This window comes from Sciurus vulgaris (genome assembly GCF_902686455.1).
Source record: "Sciurus vulgaris genome assembly, chromosome: 11".
In the NCBI taxonomy this organism is placed as follows: domain Eukaryota; kingdom Metazoa; phylum Chordata; class Mammalia; order Rodentia; family Sciuridae; genus Sciurus; species Sciurus vulgaris.
In genome coordinates this window covers 45,681,861-45,699,334 of record NC_136472.1, presented here as the reverse complement: position 1 = coordinate 45,699,334, position 17,474 = coordinate 45,681,861, and the positions used below count along the sequence as shown (strand labels likewise).

Sequence of the window (17,474 nt, the reverse complement as noted above, 5' to 3'; positions counted from 1 at the left end):
TCTGCCTAACAACTCAAAACTGTACACATTATATACAAGTACATTCTTTGGCTATCTTTTTCACCATATTCCTCATTGAGTTTTTAAGGCACCAATGAATTAAAATCTAAAGAGTGCCCCAAACTTTGAAGAATTTAGGAGAGCTGTTACTTTCCTGGTTCAGATCCTCTTTCCTACCATGAGTCTACACAATGCTGTCATTGTCAAGGGGCAGTTCCAGAAGCTGATTTTCCTTGTGCTGATGCAGAGAAGTAGAATGTAGTAGACTACATCTTTCACTGTTATGGCCTTTATACCCCATAGTAGGGACTGTCAGGGTAATATTCACAAGTAATATTACTACAGTCAATGAGGACTGCAGGCCATATTATTTTTCTCACTTTAAGATGAAATTAAATTTAAAAATATATATAATTTATATATATATATTCCCTAATGTTCTTTGAAGAAAATGCTAATCCTGATATATGACCCTAGAATTGCCCATGGAACAATAAAGCGTCGACTCCATTGGTGTTTGTTCAAAAAATAAGTGAAAATATAGTTTTGGTTTCCAATTCTTGTTAAAGAATTTTTATTATTAAACTATCAAGGAGTACTAACTGTGATATTGTTTCATTTTACTTGATTCCACAGATATTTCCAACTAAGGAAAAAGTGGACAAAAACCAATTATAGTTATATAATAGATGCTTCAGTCCAACAAAAAATTGTAGGAAAGGAAACCTTCTTGATGTTTTATTCCCTCTGTGTTTCTGCTACTAGTCTCATGCTTTTACAGTTCTCCCAGCACAATGCACACGACAGTGATCTTGCATAACCTCTCGGAAGATGAGTCTTTTAAAAGGCCAAGATGTAGATGAGCACTTGCCATCTGACACCTTTACGTCTTAGTTTCATACTGAGGTACGGAGTGGAGGAATGTCATCCATGGGAATGCCATCGCGTGCATTTTCTCGACTTTCTTGCACAGATGACTCATTCACAGTTGGATTGTAGTAACTAGAATTCCCAAAACTCACATCATAAGGTTCTGGTGCGTTGTCTAATCGCAGAACTAAAAGATAGATAAATAACAAAATTGTTTTATACTGACAGTCTAAAAAATTCATGTTCAGGCATTTGACTATATTATCAGATTGTAGGAATTATTCTGGTTGAGTGAGAAAGTACATCTTTCATGTGAGCTTTTCAGATACTACTTTTGTAATATTATATAAATAGATATTTTTCAAGCTACATTCATTTTTTGTGACTAAGAAAACAATTTTACTTTCAAAAATTTTTGATGGTAGACCTAAAATAAAGAAACTAAGGAAGAGATCACTAAAATGTGTACCAATACCTTGAAGATTGAAATATAAACATGTGCCTCATTGAGTTTTCCAAGCCTTATCAACAGGTTCAGAATTTTTAACTTCTGGTATAAAAATGATTGAAGTGAGGGCATTGAAAGTTCATTGCCATAATTTTAACAATTATCTCAACATTTGATGCTCAAGCCATTTAATGTGAAGAATGAAGGAAACTATTTGTGAAAGCTTGTATTTCTCTCTGATATATTCAAGTTATCATGCAATTAGGATTTTCTGACAGATGATGCAGGAGGTTTTTTTTTTTTTTTTTTTAAATAGTCAATTATTTCCTTAATGATCTCAAATTCATTTTCAGAGAATAACAAGGCATGTGCTATATGTCTTAAATTATATTATAATTTAATATAAGCAGTCCCTAAATACCAATTAGATTAGTAATCTAATTATTCACTTAGGTATTGTCATAAGCTTACCTACCCATTCTTTAAGACACTTGTTTACAAACTAGACTTCCAGCAACCTTAGGTTATTAGGAGAGTTATCTCAAAGTTATCCTGAAGAGGTAAAACAGGTGGTGTGATTACGTTATGTCTTTATACATCTATCAGAACTATTTTGATGATGGCATCAATTTGATAGACTGAATTCTTTCATGACATATACAAGACAGCATTTTCAGTAGAAAAAAACTATGTTTAGAAGGTAGTGTTGTTAGAAATCCTATTCTTTAACTTTGAAAATTGCCCTATTTTATTTTGTTTTGTATGGATTACTAGAAACCCAGAAGCAGAATTGGTTATATTAACAATGTATTTGGTTCTGAATATGAATAATACATCAGGTATGAATTGAACTCATGACAACTCAGTGTGACTTTATCCGTGGGACTCATCAGGGACAATTAAGAATTGGTGGCAAAATTCCTCTGGCAAACAAGAAAAGTTTTGTTTTTTTTTTTCTTTAAAGTCTATTAAGAGAGATGAGTCAAACACATAAAGTGATTTCATTTCTGTTCTTTTTGATATATTATTAAGATTATGCTCACTGTTTTATTTTTAGTACATGTATTTCTTATAATTATGATGGCTTTTTCTATTATATGATTGAAAAATTCCTAAATTAAGACATATTGTGACTTTATGTATGTGAAATTTGCAACTTTTAGCTACTCTCTTTTAGAGATTCATTAGGATTAATGGAGGACTGCTTTATGTGAGTAAGTTTTGGAAGAATGAAAAGTTAAAATAATCTTTATTTATATTATTGCTATTAAGAGAACTTAAAATAGCAAAAAATGGCTTTGCAGTCACTCGTAAACAAACTTGGACCCTTTTCCTTCATAGTATATCATTATTTTTCAATTGTATACATATATTTGGATTCTGAAATTACTATTTAAAACCCACTTTGATGCATGAGCAACACTTTGAAGTGGTTTTTAAATTTCAGTTACTTTGGTTTTGCTCTTTAATTTTTTTCTTTTATTAATGCATTATAGTTACACATAATAGTTTGGTTCATTTTGACTAAATCTTGCATGTGTGGAATTTAATTTACTCTCTTTCCGTTCCAGTGCCTCTTCTTTCTCTCCCCTCCTCCCTCCCCCATTCTCTTTCCTCTAAGGATCTTCCTTTCACTCATTCATTTATTTTTTTTATTTTTTATTCGTTTTTTTTTTTTTGCGGTGCTGGGGATCGAACCCGGAGCCTTGTGCTTACGAGGCAAGCACTCTACCAACTGAGCTATCTCCCCAGCCCGCCTCATTCATTTATTTTTGATTGGTGCTTTATAGATATACATAAAGGTGGAGTTCACTGTGAGAGAGGAGGAGGAGGGAAATGCCAAATGAATTTGGTTTTGTCCTTCGAGAAACAGAAAGTGGATCAGAATAAATCTTTTATCTATGTTGGTCATATTAACTTCTAAATCCCCCCTAAGCAGTGTGCTCTCACTTAATTAGAATCACTGTGTCCAGTTGAGGTTCTAAAAGTCATCTTTACCTGGTTCATTTCTGTCGTCATAAAGTCGCCGATGGGAAAATGAATCCGTTTTCCTTTTTCCACACAACAAGTAGCCAACGAGACTGAGCAATGAAGCACCCAGAATTGCCCCTAAAATGGCCCCAAATACTACTCCTGTATTTCTGTTCTCTAGAGGAGAAAACAGAAAACATTTACAGAAAAGAAGTAGAAAATAATTATTCAAAGCAGCAGAAATGGATATAAGTGGATTTTTTTATACACCAAAGAATTTTTAATATTTTTTAAAAAAATTAAATAATGGTGACAGTGTATATGTGTGTATTTAAGAAAAATATTGGCAACTGTACTTAATGATAAAACTATACTTCTGATTTTGAACTATAATGAAACACTTCTAAGTCATAGCTTTATAACTGTTTTGTTACTTATTACATCAATAGGACTGAAATGTCATGTGTGTTCTCCATTAAGATCTCATCTCAGCGTTGAATGTTGCATCAGGCTGTCCATAAACCTGGAATTCCTGACAGACTTTAATGCTGAAATGAACTTTGAATTTGTTTCTATAAATAATTCAAGAGTAATGGTGCACACCTGTAATCTCAGCTATTGAAGAGGCTCCAGCAGAAGGATCATAAGTTGGAGGCCACCCTAGGACACTTAGAGAGACCCTGTCCCAAAACAGAATTTTTTTAAAAAAAGCTGGGAAGTTTGCTCTGTGGTCAAGCACTTGCATAGCATGGGTGGAACTCTAGGTTTAATGCCTATTATTACAAAATAATAACAATAATAATAAGAATAAAAAATCCAAATAATCCCAGGTAAAAAGTGTATTTCTGAATACAACAAAGTCTCCAAAGCAACATGCTTTCAACTTTGTGTGTCAAGATGGGGGTGCAAGAGAAGCCGGAATTTCAATCTGTGTGCCTTTTACTTAGTGCCTTATTTAAAGAGGAAATCTTCAGTGGACTACTTATTGTCCTGGAACTCTCACTTAGTATATTGTTTTTACTTTATGAGAAGTTCAGGTAGGTAGACAAGAGGGTCTCTGATTCTATGTAAAATCCCTCTTTCAAAGAAAAATTAACAATAATGTTAGAGTACAGTAAAATTGTTACTAACATGAAATGGAAGCAAACAGCATTTTCTTTAAATATAAGAACAGGTAAGAGTAAGTACTCAGTATTCTCAATATGTATATCAGGTTTGGATAAATAAGAGAGAAAATTATTTTAAAAGTCCCTCTGATGGAATATAGAAGTGGATATGAAGGAAAGGTAAGTTAAAATTACAATTAAAATGAAAGTACATATACATACACCACATATTGGTATATAATTGCAGTGTAATAATAAAGCCTAGACTTTAGAAGTTAAAACATGTCCTATTATCTGGCAACAATGTTCTAATATCAATTTGTATATATGATTTAGTCTTCCATAATTAATATAGTCTCTGAGTAAGTGCATTAGAAGGTAATGAGTTCATGGAACACACATATATATTTTAAAAAATAAAACCATTTCAAGCATACAAAAATGAGACTAGACCTGAAAAAATAAAGCATAGTGATTGAATTATAAATCTGTTATATCTTTTCCATTTTACATTTTAAAGCTAGACATAATTTCTAATTGAAACATGCAGATCGCCATATGATAAATTTTCTCCTGATACAGTTAAAATTCATTTACATGACATTCATTAGGTATTGAACTAAAAGTGGAGGAGGATTTTCTTTTGTTGAGCTTGTCTAAATAATGTTTTAAACCCATTCTCTTTTCACACTCCCATATGATAATAATAAGCCTATGTTCAATTAATCCCTAAAACCATTTCATTATTTTCAGTGTATTTAATGGTTGCCCCCTCAAAAGTAAGAACCACTTTTACTCGTTCATTCTCATCTATTTTTGTAGCATAGCACAATCCTTAAACCTAATGTATGTGACATTTTTGAAGATTTGGTTTCACATTAAAGGAAAGTTAGATCCTTTTATATTTACCTTTTTGGGGGTCTGACGTATTTGAAGAGAATTTTGAATTATTGGTGAATTTTAAGGTAGGCTGTGGAGTTGTCTTTTCTTGGTAGGGGGTAAAAGCAGCAAGGCTTTCGGTGGTTGTGGTAAGCCATCCAGTCGGTTCCATTATCAAGGGAGTCTCGGATCTGGTAGTTGGTGCTGGAAGGATGATGCTAATTGTAGAGGAAGTGTTGTCAGGAATGTTCACAGTGTCATTGTCCAAGGACCAACTCACGTTTCCTGGTGATACAGCATGTGTAGAATTGATTGGATGAGCTGAGGCTGGCAAAAGGCTTTTATTTGTTATAGATGAATTCAAGATCAATTTAGAAATGTAGCCATGAACCAAGGGTGGCATTGTAGAAAATGTGGTTGTGGGTCTTGGATCCCGAGAGAAGTTGTCTATTGAAAAGTTACCAGTGGAATTTATTTTTCTGTAGTTTTTGGATGGGGAAGTACTTGCCTTGGGTTCAGAGGTATTTCTGTTTGCATTATCTGAATTTGTATTTACTTCACTTTGAAAAGACATAGATTTATTTTCCATCATTACCAATCCTTCTGCAGTGCTTTGTGATATGTTTTTTCCTGGATTTTGTTGTTCATAGCTCCCAAATGGCCAGTGAAATAACAAAATTGAAATCAAACATAAATTTGGCTAAGGTCGACATTGTAGTTTCATTGATATTTGTTTTATTAAGAGGAATCTGAAAGAAAATAATAATCATTTGAATTATTAATGAAGCATACCGAGTTATTTAAATAGTCTATATTTTTAAGTGTAAAAATACCTAGAAACATGTTGAAGAGACAGTGTCATATTTTTACTGCAAAATTTGTGTTGGGGGGGAATCTTGTATTTAAACTAATGTGCTGAGCTCTATTATAATATGTCAATATTTCTTCCTTCCTTCTAGGAAAAAGAACATGAAATACTTTGTCAACCGGACACCACTATCATTATGTCAAAGACCATTTAGCTTGGGATAAGTTGAAGTATAAATAAAAATTAAAATATACACAAACACATAAACCTGGATATACATATATGTTCTTGTATATGTATATGAAACTATATATACACTGCTAAGTAAGAGTCTTAAAATATTACAAATACAAGACATCTAGAGATGACTGAATACTTAACCTATTTAAGAAAACATGTTCTTTATAAAGATGTATTTTTGAATATTTTCATGAGAAGGCCATTATCAATTTTTACCATACTAAATGTGTCATATATTTTTTCTATAAACAGAGTGAATCAGAATCTCCTTTGAATACATTTTATTAGTATCTAGTTTGAGTTATTTGCCTTCGAAATTAGTCTATGTTATTGTTTTTAACTTCATGATGTTGTTCTCCCTCTTTAATTGCAAGTTGGGAAAAATTAAAAAGCTTTTTAAATTTCAGAATATGCTTTATTCTTTAATCCTTATTTTATTAATGAAGACCATGGTTGAGGGCATATGAGAAAATTTCACCTCGTCAGATGACGGTGGAATTGGAATGAAGCCCTGGACCTGACCTCCAATCCAAGCTCTCTCCTGCCTTGGTGAAGAAGTGCCACACAGCACAGACCATGATATAGGGAAGTGATTTACAGTCAGGTTTCTATTAACAGTCTGGCTTCTTTCACCAATGACCAGTGGAAATTTATGATCCTAATATGCAGTTGTTTTAACTTTGTTAAAATGTCCAAACTGACTTCATGTTTTCGTTTTGAAGACTAACAAGTTTTAAGAAAAAACACCTTGAACAACATCTGGCCTAGCATTCAAATATAATATCTCTGCAGTGTCCCAGGGGTTACAGAGTTTACCAAATGTATCATCTCATTTGATCTTCATAATGATCACTTGAGAAAAGATGAAAAGCTTTTATTATGTCCTCCTTGTAGATGAAGAACCTGAGGCTCAGATTGGCTACTAATGAAAACTGGCAAATGGAAGAGACAGTGCTGAAAGTCAATTTCACAGATTCGACCTAGTTAGGTACTGAAATTTAAAGGACTTTTAATTGAATGTTTATTATTTTAAAAATATTAGGCTGTTCTTCCAGCACTGTTTTTCTTAGCACTGATTTTGTGTTCTGTGAATCGAACCTTATTTTTCACTAAAAGCTTCCAAGGTGACTGAGATGGGAAAAAGGAAGAGGTGCAATTGTTATTATTTAGCTCCCATATTGTCTGCCATTTCTCAAGAATTCTGTTTGAAATTTTCACCAACATTGTTGATTTTCACAAGGGCCTAAGGGGCTCCAAAATGCTCCTCTGATTATGTTTTAAAGTATCCCACACATTTTACTTAAAGTATTTACACATAGGGGTACAATCTAAATATCTCCTGATAAGATTGTCTTCTTCAAAAGCTTTTAGAAAGCAATTTTGCCTTTGGATTCCAAAGGTTTTAATGATGTGTAGTATCTCTCATGCTCTATGCTAATCACCTAAGAAAAGTCAACTTAAAAAGAAGGCAGGCGGAAATACAAGGATATTACAGCAGCATTATTTATGCATCTCCAACCTACTTTCCCACTGGTAACAGATGAGAGAGCAAACTGTGGGACATTTGTATGGTGAACAATCACAAATTACCACTTCCCACAACAAATGGGGAGTATCATAAACATAATGCACAGCTTAAAACTCCAGGGAAGTTGGGTGGTTTCCCACACATACAGTTCAAGAACAGGCAGAACCCACTGTGTTAAAGTCAGAAGAGCGGTTACTTTTGTAGAGAAGAAGGGTTGTCCAGGTGTGGTTTGGCAGGGGCTCCTGGTGAGCTGGTAGTACTCTGTATCTTGACTTGATAGTGACCACGCAGGTGCGTGACTTTGTGGTAATTCTGTTATGTATATTTTATTCACTTTTCTATAATAACCAATAAAATTTGTCTAGGTCCTAATATTGTTACCATAATTGGAAAATACCTTACTACTATGCATTTCTTTTATCTTAGGATTTACATGTTTTCCAATTAATTCTCACCAAAATAACCAAACAAGAAGGGTTTATAATCTCATTTACAAATGATCACGTGGGGTCCAAGAATGTAAATAATGTGTCCAAGGATTCACAGTTAGTGACTCAAAGAGAGGGTTAGGATTCAAACCCTGTCATATCTTAGCAAGCTCTGATATGCTCAGTCATCCCTCAACTCTCATTGACAGTGGGTTCTAGGACCCCAGGAGAATACCACAATCTGTAGATGCTCCAGTCTCTTACATAAAATGGTTAAGCATTTGCTTATAACCTAAACACATCCTCCCATATTCTTTAAATTATCTCCAGATTACACATAACTTACCATTCCTAATACTATGTAAATGCTATGTACATAATTGTTATACTATATCACTTAGGAAAATAATAAGAAATAATCCATACACAATCAGCACAGAAGCATTTTTTTCTGAATATTTTTAATCGATAGTTGGTTGAATCCATGGATGCAGAACACACGGATACAGACTGCCAGCTGTACTCATCTTTCTAATACAGAATGCAAAGGAATATAGAATTTGGTACTCAGTTGCCTTTTAGAACTTCATTCCAGCATTACTTTTTAAAACTCAGTCTCTCTAAATTGAATTGTTTAGAGTGGCTTATAATCCCATTTAAAAAAGAATATTGGAACTATAGGTTCTTCTATCTTATGTGTCTCTTAAATACACTAAATACATTTTTACCCTACTTGAAGGAATCCCAATAGAAGTCTCCATGGTTTCTTGTGGACACCTTCGCCATGTGGTTTATTGATTCACATTAACAAAACACAAGTGATTATTCCCAGGACCTATAGGTGACCAACATTCCACCAAGAGAATACCTCACCAAGCATATTTAAAATATGGTTCAATTTGGGTTAGGAATAACATATGCACCTTTTCACAAACATCTTTCTGCTTTGAACCCTGCAAGATTGGTAACAAACATGAGAATTTTTTTCACTATGCACTGCCATGGATTTGCTTTGTGAATTATTCTTAGTCTCTCTTTCTTATCATAATTAAAGTTTGATTTTCTTTCCCTAACATAGGCAATTTGCCTCTTCTTTTCCTCAGAGTGCCTCTCACAGGGGAACAAGACCTTAGCTGCTCTTCTACTTTTCTTATAGTGTTACTTGAGGAATGAGGCATTGAACTCTCACTCTCTTCCAGTAATGAGAGTCCACATATCATGAACCAACAAAGTGTGTTTTGTTGTTCCTATTTCACCTCGCCTGTGACATTGAGCCACCAAGGGGCTCTCTCGTTCCTCCACCTCACTTTTGATTGTTACTTGAAAACCTAGGATATCCACACCCCAAATGAGTCTAGCATTCTATTCCTGCCTATAATTTATTTCTTGGGAAAATGAAAGGAAGGGGAGTGAGGGATTGGGCAGTATATTTGAATAACATTTACAGTTTATTCAGAAATCAGTGCAGCTGTGGAGTGACATTTTGTGAAGATTGACTTATTCCTGTTATCCTGATGTTGCAGCAGAGCACAGTGCTGCTCCTGCTTCTTGGCTTCTAAGAGAACCAGGTTACACCTCTTGGGTATCTTTCATTTGAGTGGGAAGAAGAATATAGGAATTGAAGCCATCAGCTATTCAACTACAGCCCTGGAGATTTGTGGGGGCAAGGACCAAGTGATTTGGGTTAAGTCTGACCCCATCTTGAAAGGAACAAGCATGTTGTTAGCAAGGTAGAATGAGAGCTCCAGAAAGCAGTAAAGACAATCCATATATTTATTTTTGCATTTTCTTTTCAGCCTCTCCATATCAATAGAGTTCAAATATTTAAGCTACATTGTGTACCTGTTTTATAAAGCTGAAATTATGCTGCATTATGCATGATATACTTGAGAGTACCCAGGTTCATCTGTCAGCCATGTACTATGTGGGGGCAGACAGAAGGTAGAATGAAAGAAGGGGGAAAGTTTTTGAGGGAGAGAAAATCAGGAAAACCCAATAACATCAATTTCCCTCCTGCTCTTTGCCTTGTCTAGCACTAAGTAGAAGCAGTTTTGGGGATGGAACCTCCAGAGGAATCCTGAAAGAGTAACTTAGGAACAGAAATGCAATCATCACAAACTTAAACAACTCTGAAGAGTACACTTATAAAGGGAACAGAAAAGAGAGGAGGTCTAGCTACTTCTGAACTTTAAATGCAGACCTAAAATCCCTGTGTATATATTGAGAGATTTGGGGATTTTTTTTTTTTTTTTAGTATTTCATATCTTTTAAAATAGACTTTAAAATGAGTGAGTTTTGCTTTTCAAACAATTCTTCTGCACAGAGAGAGTGAAGTTATTTTCTGCCCTTTGGTACTGGCACTGAAAGGTGGTTTCATGTTACTACCTTTGTTTGGAGGGCTACTGAAGGCCACGACAGGGAAAAAACAAATTCCAGCCATTAAAGGGAGCAAACCTTCATTCTGTGTGGAATTTTGCTTACTCTTAAATGCATAAGGTCATTATTCTGCCCTGCCTCCCTGCTATAACTGAATCATACCCATTTTATACCAGGCTTTGAAAATAAGGAGGTGCCCTGGTTTGTGTCAGGTCATCAACCATTCAGGGAAAAAGAAATGATAGTCATTCCAGACTCCATCAAAAAAAGACATTTTAAATAAAAATACCAGTTATACTCAGGGGATAATACAAATCATGTTTCTAGAGTGAAATACCTAATGAGTATAACTTGTCCCAATTTTTCTCCCAGTTGCTTTTGGTCATGTCTTCCTCCAAATCTTAGGCTATAAATGATGATAGATAGGTTTTGTTTTTCCTTGTTATAGGAACCTCAGTCTGCCATGTAGCTAATATTCCAGGCAGACTTAAGTGTTATTCTGAGTTGTGTTTACAAACTTGGGTGGTATTTTCCTTTCTGTGCATAAAAAAAAAAATAATAATAAAACGAGGTCATTAGATATTATGCTTCTAAATTTGCCTCTTTTTTCTATATTGGTCCATTATACTTATACATAATGGTGGGGTTTGTTACATATTTGTGTATATACGCAATGTAAAACAACATGTCTGTTACAAAAGGGTTTGGAAGGATGAGTGAGAAGTCAAAGTCTAACTGTACCTGAGAACCTTAGGTCTATAATTTTTTATTTGATTAAAAAAAATGAAAGTATGACTTTTCTCCAGGAAAAAGTAAATTTCAAAAATTTATGTATATCATTCTAGTAACAAATGTGGCATGCACAAATTCCCCCCAAATAGAATATCATACCACTTGCTAACTTAGAAGTTCTCAGTCAAAAACTCCAGTGACAAAATTTTTAAAAAACTTTAAAAATGAAGTGGATAACTATCACACTTAGAAAGTATTGCCTCCAAAAGCAATGTTCAAGATCCAACTTTCCCAACATTTGATTTTCAGCCTTCTTTCATATTTGAATGCCTGTAGGAGTAGCTTCTGTGGATCGAATAAAAAATGGGTCAATTGGAAATAGGCATCCTTTTAGTATAAAGAGACTAACAGTCTAACCACACACTGAAAATAACTGTAAGAAATCTTGTCTTCATTCTGTGGTATATGTTCTGTGGGATGTCTAACTGATTTAGCCTTTTAAATTTCTAACAAGTGCTAGACACCTGTACTTATCATGCTGAAGAATAATGACATGTACAACTTTTTGTCAAGTTTTCAAAAACATCTTTGAAAAAGTTGTGTAGAATTCTATAATTTATTGTATGTGAAAACGGTTTCTCAAAAATGACACACTGTACTGGACACAGTGGTACACACCTAGAATCCCAGAGACTCCCTGGGAAGTTGAGGCAGTATGATCACAAGCTCAAAGTCAGCCACAGCAATTTAGTGAGGCCTGGAGCAACTTTCCAAGATACTGTCTCAAAATAAAAATTAAAAAGGGCTGAGGATGTAGCACAGTGGTAAAGCACCAACCCTGGGTTCAATTCCAAGTACAGAACTAAATAAATAAAATGCTTTGTAATGCTTAAAGAAAGAAATTTAAAGCCTAAGTGCATAATTAAATCTAAGCTTTAAATTTAATATTTATGCATTTTTTGTACCTTTAAATATTTTGAGACCTTTAATAAGTTCTGACTTAAGGAAATTTTTTTATTGTAGTTTCTGACATTTTAAATAAGACTTTCATTTAACTCTTCTGCTGGTTTCATCATCTAACAACTCTGGCAATAATACTTTAAGTTAACTCATTTAACACTGCAAATCCTAATTTAGAGGGTAATTAGCTGATGAACAACTACCAGGGTCTCTGTAGCTACTTGCAGAACTATTCTGTTAAAGGTTGAGGCCACTTTGATTCTCTTTGATAAATAAGTGAGAAAGAGCCCTAAGTAACCCAGCAAGCACACACTTACCTTCAGGACTAGGACGTGTTTACAGATGGGCACTCAAATACCAAAGTTGTCCTGACTGGAAAGAGTCTGCGGTGCATGAGAGAAAACAGATGAGTTAAGTGTGACGGTGCTACACTAAGCAAGAGGGTGCCAGAGAAACGAAATTAGGCGGGGCTGGCTGGAAGGATCTTGCTTGTGTAATAGAGCACCCAAGAACCTGACTGACCTGCTCCTCAGCCCCACACAGCAGGATATCGCCTCATTCAGGTCTTTAAAAAAAAAAAAAAAAATGTGTCCAACCCTCCAGTTTTCATAGGTTGGTCATTTTCTCTTTGGGGCAGGCCAGTTCTCCATAGCAAAACAAGAGTATCCATTTCCTGCCTTATGTGAAAAAAAGGACAGAGATTTTGATAACTTCTTGTGGTGTATAAGCAATTTCTGACACATGCTGGGTTCCCCCTCTGCCTGTGAGGACACTGGAATGAGTCATGTTCTTCACCTGTTGCTCTGTGCGGGCTGGCCCTATGTTCTAAATCATAAGCAAACTTTTCTTTCCCAAAGTAGGCTGCCCTGTTTGTGTATGCAAAAAGTAGAGAGAGAAAATGTAGTGGGATCAGTAGTGAGGGCATTTGCCTGCCTGCAGTGGACTGAAATTGATTTTATAAAGTCACACTTAACCCAAAGTGAAGGAGAATGTATTATGGAGTGTTACCTTAGAAGTAATCACCAGAACTGAGGTCAGGTTTCTTGCTGATTTTCAGGAATTTGGGGAGTCACTGGTGCCTATCTGAAAATGACCATGTGATCCTAAGTAATTCTGGGAACTTTCTCAGTTAAGTAGTTTTCATCCTGTGTTCTCGTTGCTTTTATTCTCAATTTAGAAGCTAGAGAAGTGCCCAGGTAATGCTTGATTAAACAGGAGAGTTGAATAACAACCTGGCATACTTCCTTCACTTCCTTTCAAGGCTTATGAAAGGGAGAAGAGTGAAACTGGGATATTCTCACGTCCATATTTGGGGACTGGCGCCAAAGTCCGTATAGCTCAGTGTGCCTGGGGCTCCTACTTTTCTGTCGTACAAGGAGATAGATTTCCAGCTGCTGGAAGAGAAAATGAAACTTTAGTTAAAATGCAGAAATGAATAAGCATTAAACCGAATGCAAAGAATCTGCCCAGTTAATTGGTCCCAGGAAAGAACAAGGTAATTCTATAGGGTTAAATTTTCCAAAGCTCAAAGTGCCCTTCAGAATTTGATTAGAGATTAAAGTAACTCCTGAAAAAAAATTTTGTTGCAAGGATATTTAAGCTATATCTGCACTGGTATGAAAAGCCAATTAAATTTAATCAAACAATTGGTTACTGAGCAATGTTTTAACAGAATCCAATTCTATTACTATTTTCAGATTAGCCAATTGCTAGGAAAAGAATTCATTGTGGGAAGGGGTGTTTTCTTTTTGTATTTAGAGAACTGAATATAAATTATCAGCATTGGGTGTACCATGTCATGTCTAGTAATTTTTCAATATACATGTAGACACATCATTACCCTTCTCTGACTTGGCAGTGTAAGTGTGGCCTATACCAGGCAGGGATATTGTAAGCACTTTTGCTACAACATTGCTTTCACTGCCATAGGAGTGGATGCTAAGCTCTTGTGACCCTCTTTTCTAAAGACCCTTGCTGAGCGCTCCCATAATCCTTTCCATCATTGCCTTCCATACATCCATAACCAACTGATTAAAAATGACCCTAGCGACTAATCCTATTTACCTGTCATGAACACATCAGGAAATAAAGCAGAAAATGAAAACTATGCATAAATTTAATGCTTCAGTTGTTACTTAGCTTACTGAGTTGTAATTAGAAACCTTGGTTAAGTCACCTGAGTTGGAGCTAAAAAAATTTTTTTGCCAAACAATTCTCACTGTTATATATTTCCAGGAATATACCATGTTCTAAGTAAAACCAATCCCATATCAGATCTCATTACTTCAGAGAAACTCAACAAAATAGGACAATTACCTAACAATTTCATCATCCAAGCCAGCTGAGATGGCACACTGTGCAATGCTTATAGAAAAAAAATTTGTACTTACCTACTATGGAAACTTTCATCTGGTACTTGGGGAATTGCTTTAGGGTCATTAGGACAATAATACTGAGAGCAAGGACACGTCCTTTTTGTCTGAAACGTCAACACCACTCATAAGAGAAATTTCTAGAAAATGAAAGCATGTTACTGTCAACAATATATCTGAAAACAGAACCAGGATGTAACTTGGAACCATACTTCAAATGAAATCATGTTGCTCTCCATCCATTCTAGGATCTTTTTGTACAAATCCTATAGCATCAAATGCCTGATGCTAATGTCACACACAGGGAATTTGTTCACATTGATCTGATTCATTGACAGCAAGTAATGAGTTTGAAACAAGTTATAAATTGAATTAAAATTTTGTCACCCCACAGGAACATGAGTACATTAAACAACAAAGAAATATTCCCTTAATATTAAATAAATTACATTATGATTATATTACTTGAAGGTATTTCAATAATATTCTTTATACATAAAATGGCTAGAAATTTATTTTTAGATCATCACATTTTATTTCTTTCAATATTCTCTTAGAAGAAAATTAGAGGGGGTAATTTTCATGAATGCTAATAGCTATTTAATATATAACCTTGTCTATTTCCTCTTAAGTGTTTGATGTTTTAATATTATCTTCATGTGGCTATAACTTCATAGAAAGGGTAATTGCTTCATTTTGTTGCTGAGAATATTTTAGGGCAGTACCCTTTGTTGAGTATAGGTTTTGAAATGATATATATATATTTATATGCTTAAGTATTTGTGCTTTCATGCATATATATGTAAATGGTGGGCTAAAAAGTGGTAACCTGATAAAGCACTAAAAGCAACTATAGGATAGCTTTATGTGATTCTGGTGTTTCATTCAGGCAGTAGCTCCAGAATATCACCATAACAAACTCTGGTGCATTCCTGTCTATGCACTTATGTGAATGTTTTCTCAGTTAATGTCTTTATGAGATAAAGAACTGATGCTGAAACAAAACCTACCTCATTGTAGTCAGAATTAATAGGCACCAGTGAATACCTGAATGACTTGAACAACAAACAAAATCTTCATTGATATCCTAAGGAGATGTGTTTATAATAAAATATTAGAGTATATATTTATTATTTATTAAAATTTGAAATTAATTATATTGGTTTATTAATTTAATATCTTTATTCAGATTGTTTTTTAAAGTAAGATACTAGTGGTCATAAGAAATTTTAAAACTTTATAACTGCTTTTTTTATTGTTTCAGAAAAATATGACAAGATGATCAATAAAAACTTACAAATGTAAATGTATTAACAGATAATACTCTAAGGGAGAAATGGAATGGAAATACATTAAAGATAAAACGCAATGTTTAAAATTTACAACTGAATAGATGAGCTTATTGAAAGCATTTTAAAGGATTATAATAAGGTATAAAAGATCAGTATGTAATTATATTTTGAATATTCACACCTGTCATCCCAGGGGCTCTGGAGGCTGAGGCAGGAGGATCAAGTGTTCAAAGGCAGCCTAAGCAAAAGCAAGGCACTAAGCAACTCAGTGAGACCCTGTTCCTTAATAAAATACAAAATAGGGCTGGGGATGTGGCTCAGAGGTCTAATGTCCCTGAGTTAAAAAAAAAATTCTATATATATATATATATATATATGATGACATCATTAAAATACACAAGAGGATAAATAGTTTCAGAAATTTATTTTAGGACTCCCACAAAAATTTTTGAGACCACTGATTCACTGTATCTGTTAAATTCAGAGTGGCAAATCAGGTATTTTCAATAATTTCTGAATAATACCTAGTAATGCTTTTAGATGTTCAGAGATCCAATGTATTTTACGGAACTTTTTTTTTTTTTTTTTTTTTTCACTGTTTAGGATCTAAAACAAGTTCCCATTGTGCCTTTTTATCTCTCCTTCAGTTCTATCAAAGAAAAAAAAAACATAGTATGGATTGCTGAAAAGTGGTAGAAATATTTAAAAAGTAACCACTGTATTCTTCAGTGTTCCTTCTTGGTCACAGACTGCACCCATTAACAGAATGGCTTGTAGCATAGGTGGTCCCATGGAGTCTTCATTTCCTGTCAGAACTCTAGGGCTCCTTAACTCAATGGGTTCCCCAAACTCACGAGTACCATGGCAGTCATGAGCATGAGAGACATCAGGTTACAATTTCCTTGTTGGATCCTGGTTTTCTGCTTACGGGTTTCATAACCATAGCTAAATAATAAGTACCATCACATTTTCAAGACCATTGTGTCACTTACAAAATAGGGAAATTAATTCCTACCTTCCAGATGATTGTGAGGAGTCAATGAGATAAGGTAAGATAATTACAAATAATTTTACAAGTAGTGGTCATACTTGATTAGGCCCAATTAATAATTTATATTATAAATTTTTGTTTGAATATGGTAAAAGTTAAATCCTAATATCAAAATTAGTAAAAGTTGAGTCAAACCCAGTGAAGCTTACAAACACTTGTATTGAATCATTTTGAATCTGTCTCTCTCTCTTGGCATACTTGTTGCTCAATACATATTAATTGAAAGGAAAAAGTATGAGTGAATTCTTTAATTTCAGTTGATTCTTTTTTCCTGACTGAGAAACTTTCCCTGACCACACATTAAAACTACAACCCTCTTTTTTTCTTTTTTTGACCTAGCTTATCGCCTTCCTGCTTATTTCCCCCAATACAATTATTGCCATCTATGATACCCTATATCTTATTGTTTTTTA

At 34.3% G+C, this 17,474-nt stretch overlaps 2 protein-coding genes across 3 annotated transcripts in view; one reads left to right on the top strand and one right to left on the bottom strand.

Annotated features, from left to right (window-relative positions):
• Positions 1-17,474, top strand: part of ANO3 (anoctamin 3) — a 465,390-nt gene that overhangs the window by 384,537 nt on the left and 63,379 nt on the right. The gene's annotated exons all lie outside the window — the stretch shown is intronic.
• MUC15 (mucin 15, cell surface associated) lies at positions 373-12,909 on the bottom strand. Its single transcript, XM_079101877.1, has 4 exons — positions 12,664-12,909; positions 5,305-6,023; positions 3,317-3,466; positions 373-1,057 (listed from the first exon to the last, which is right to left on the bottom strand). The coding sequence occupies exons 2-4, from the start codon at positions 5,864-5,866 to the stop codon at positions 897-899; spliced, it is 873 nt and encodes a 290-aa protein (XP_078958003.1). The 5' UTR covers positions 5,867-6,023; positions 12,664-12,909; the 3' UTR covers positions 373-896.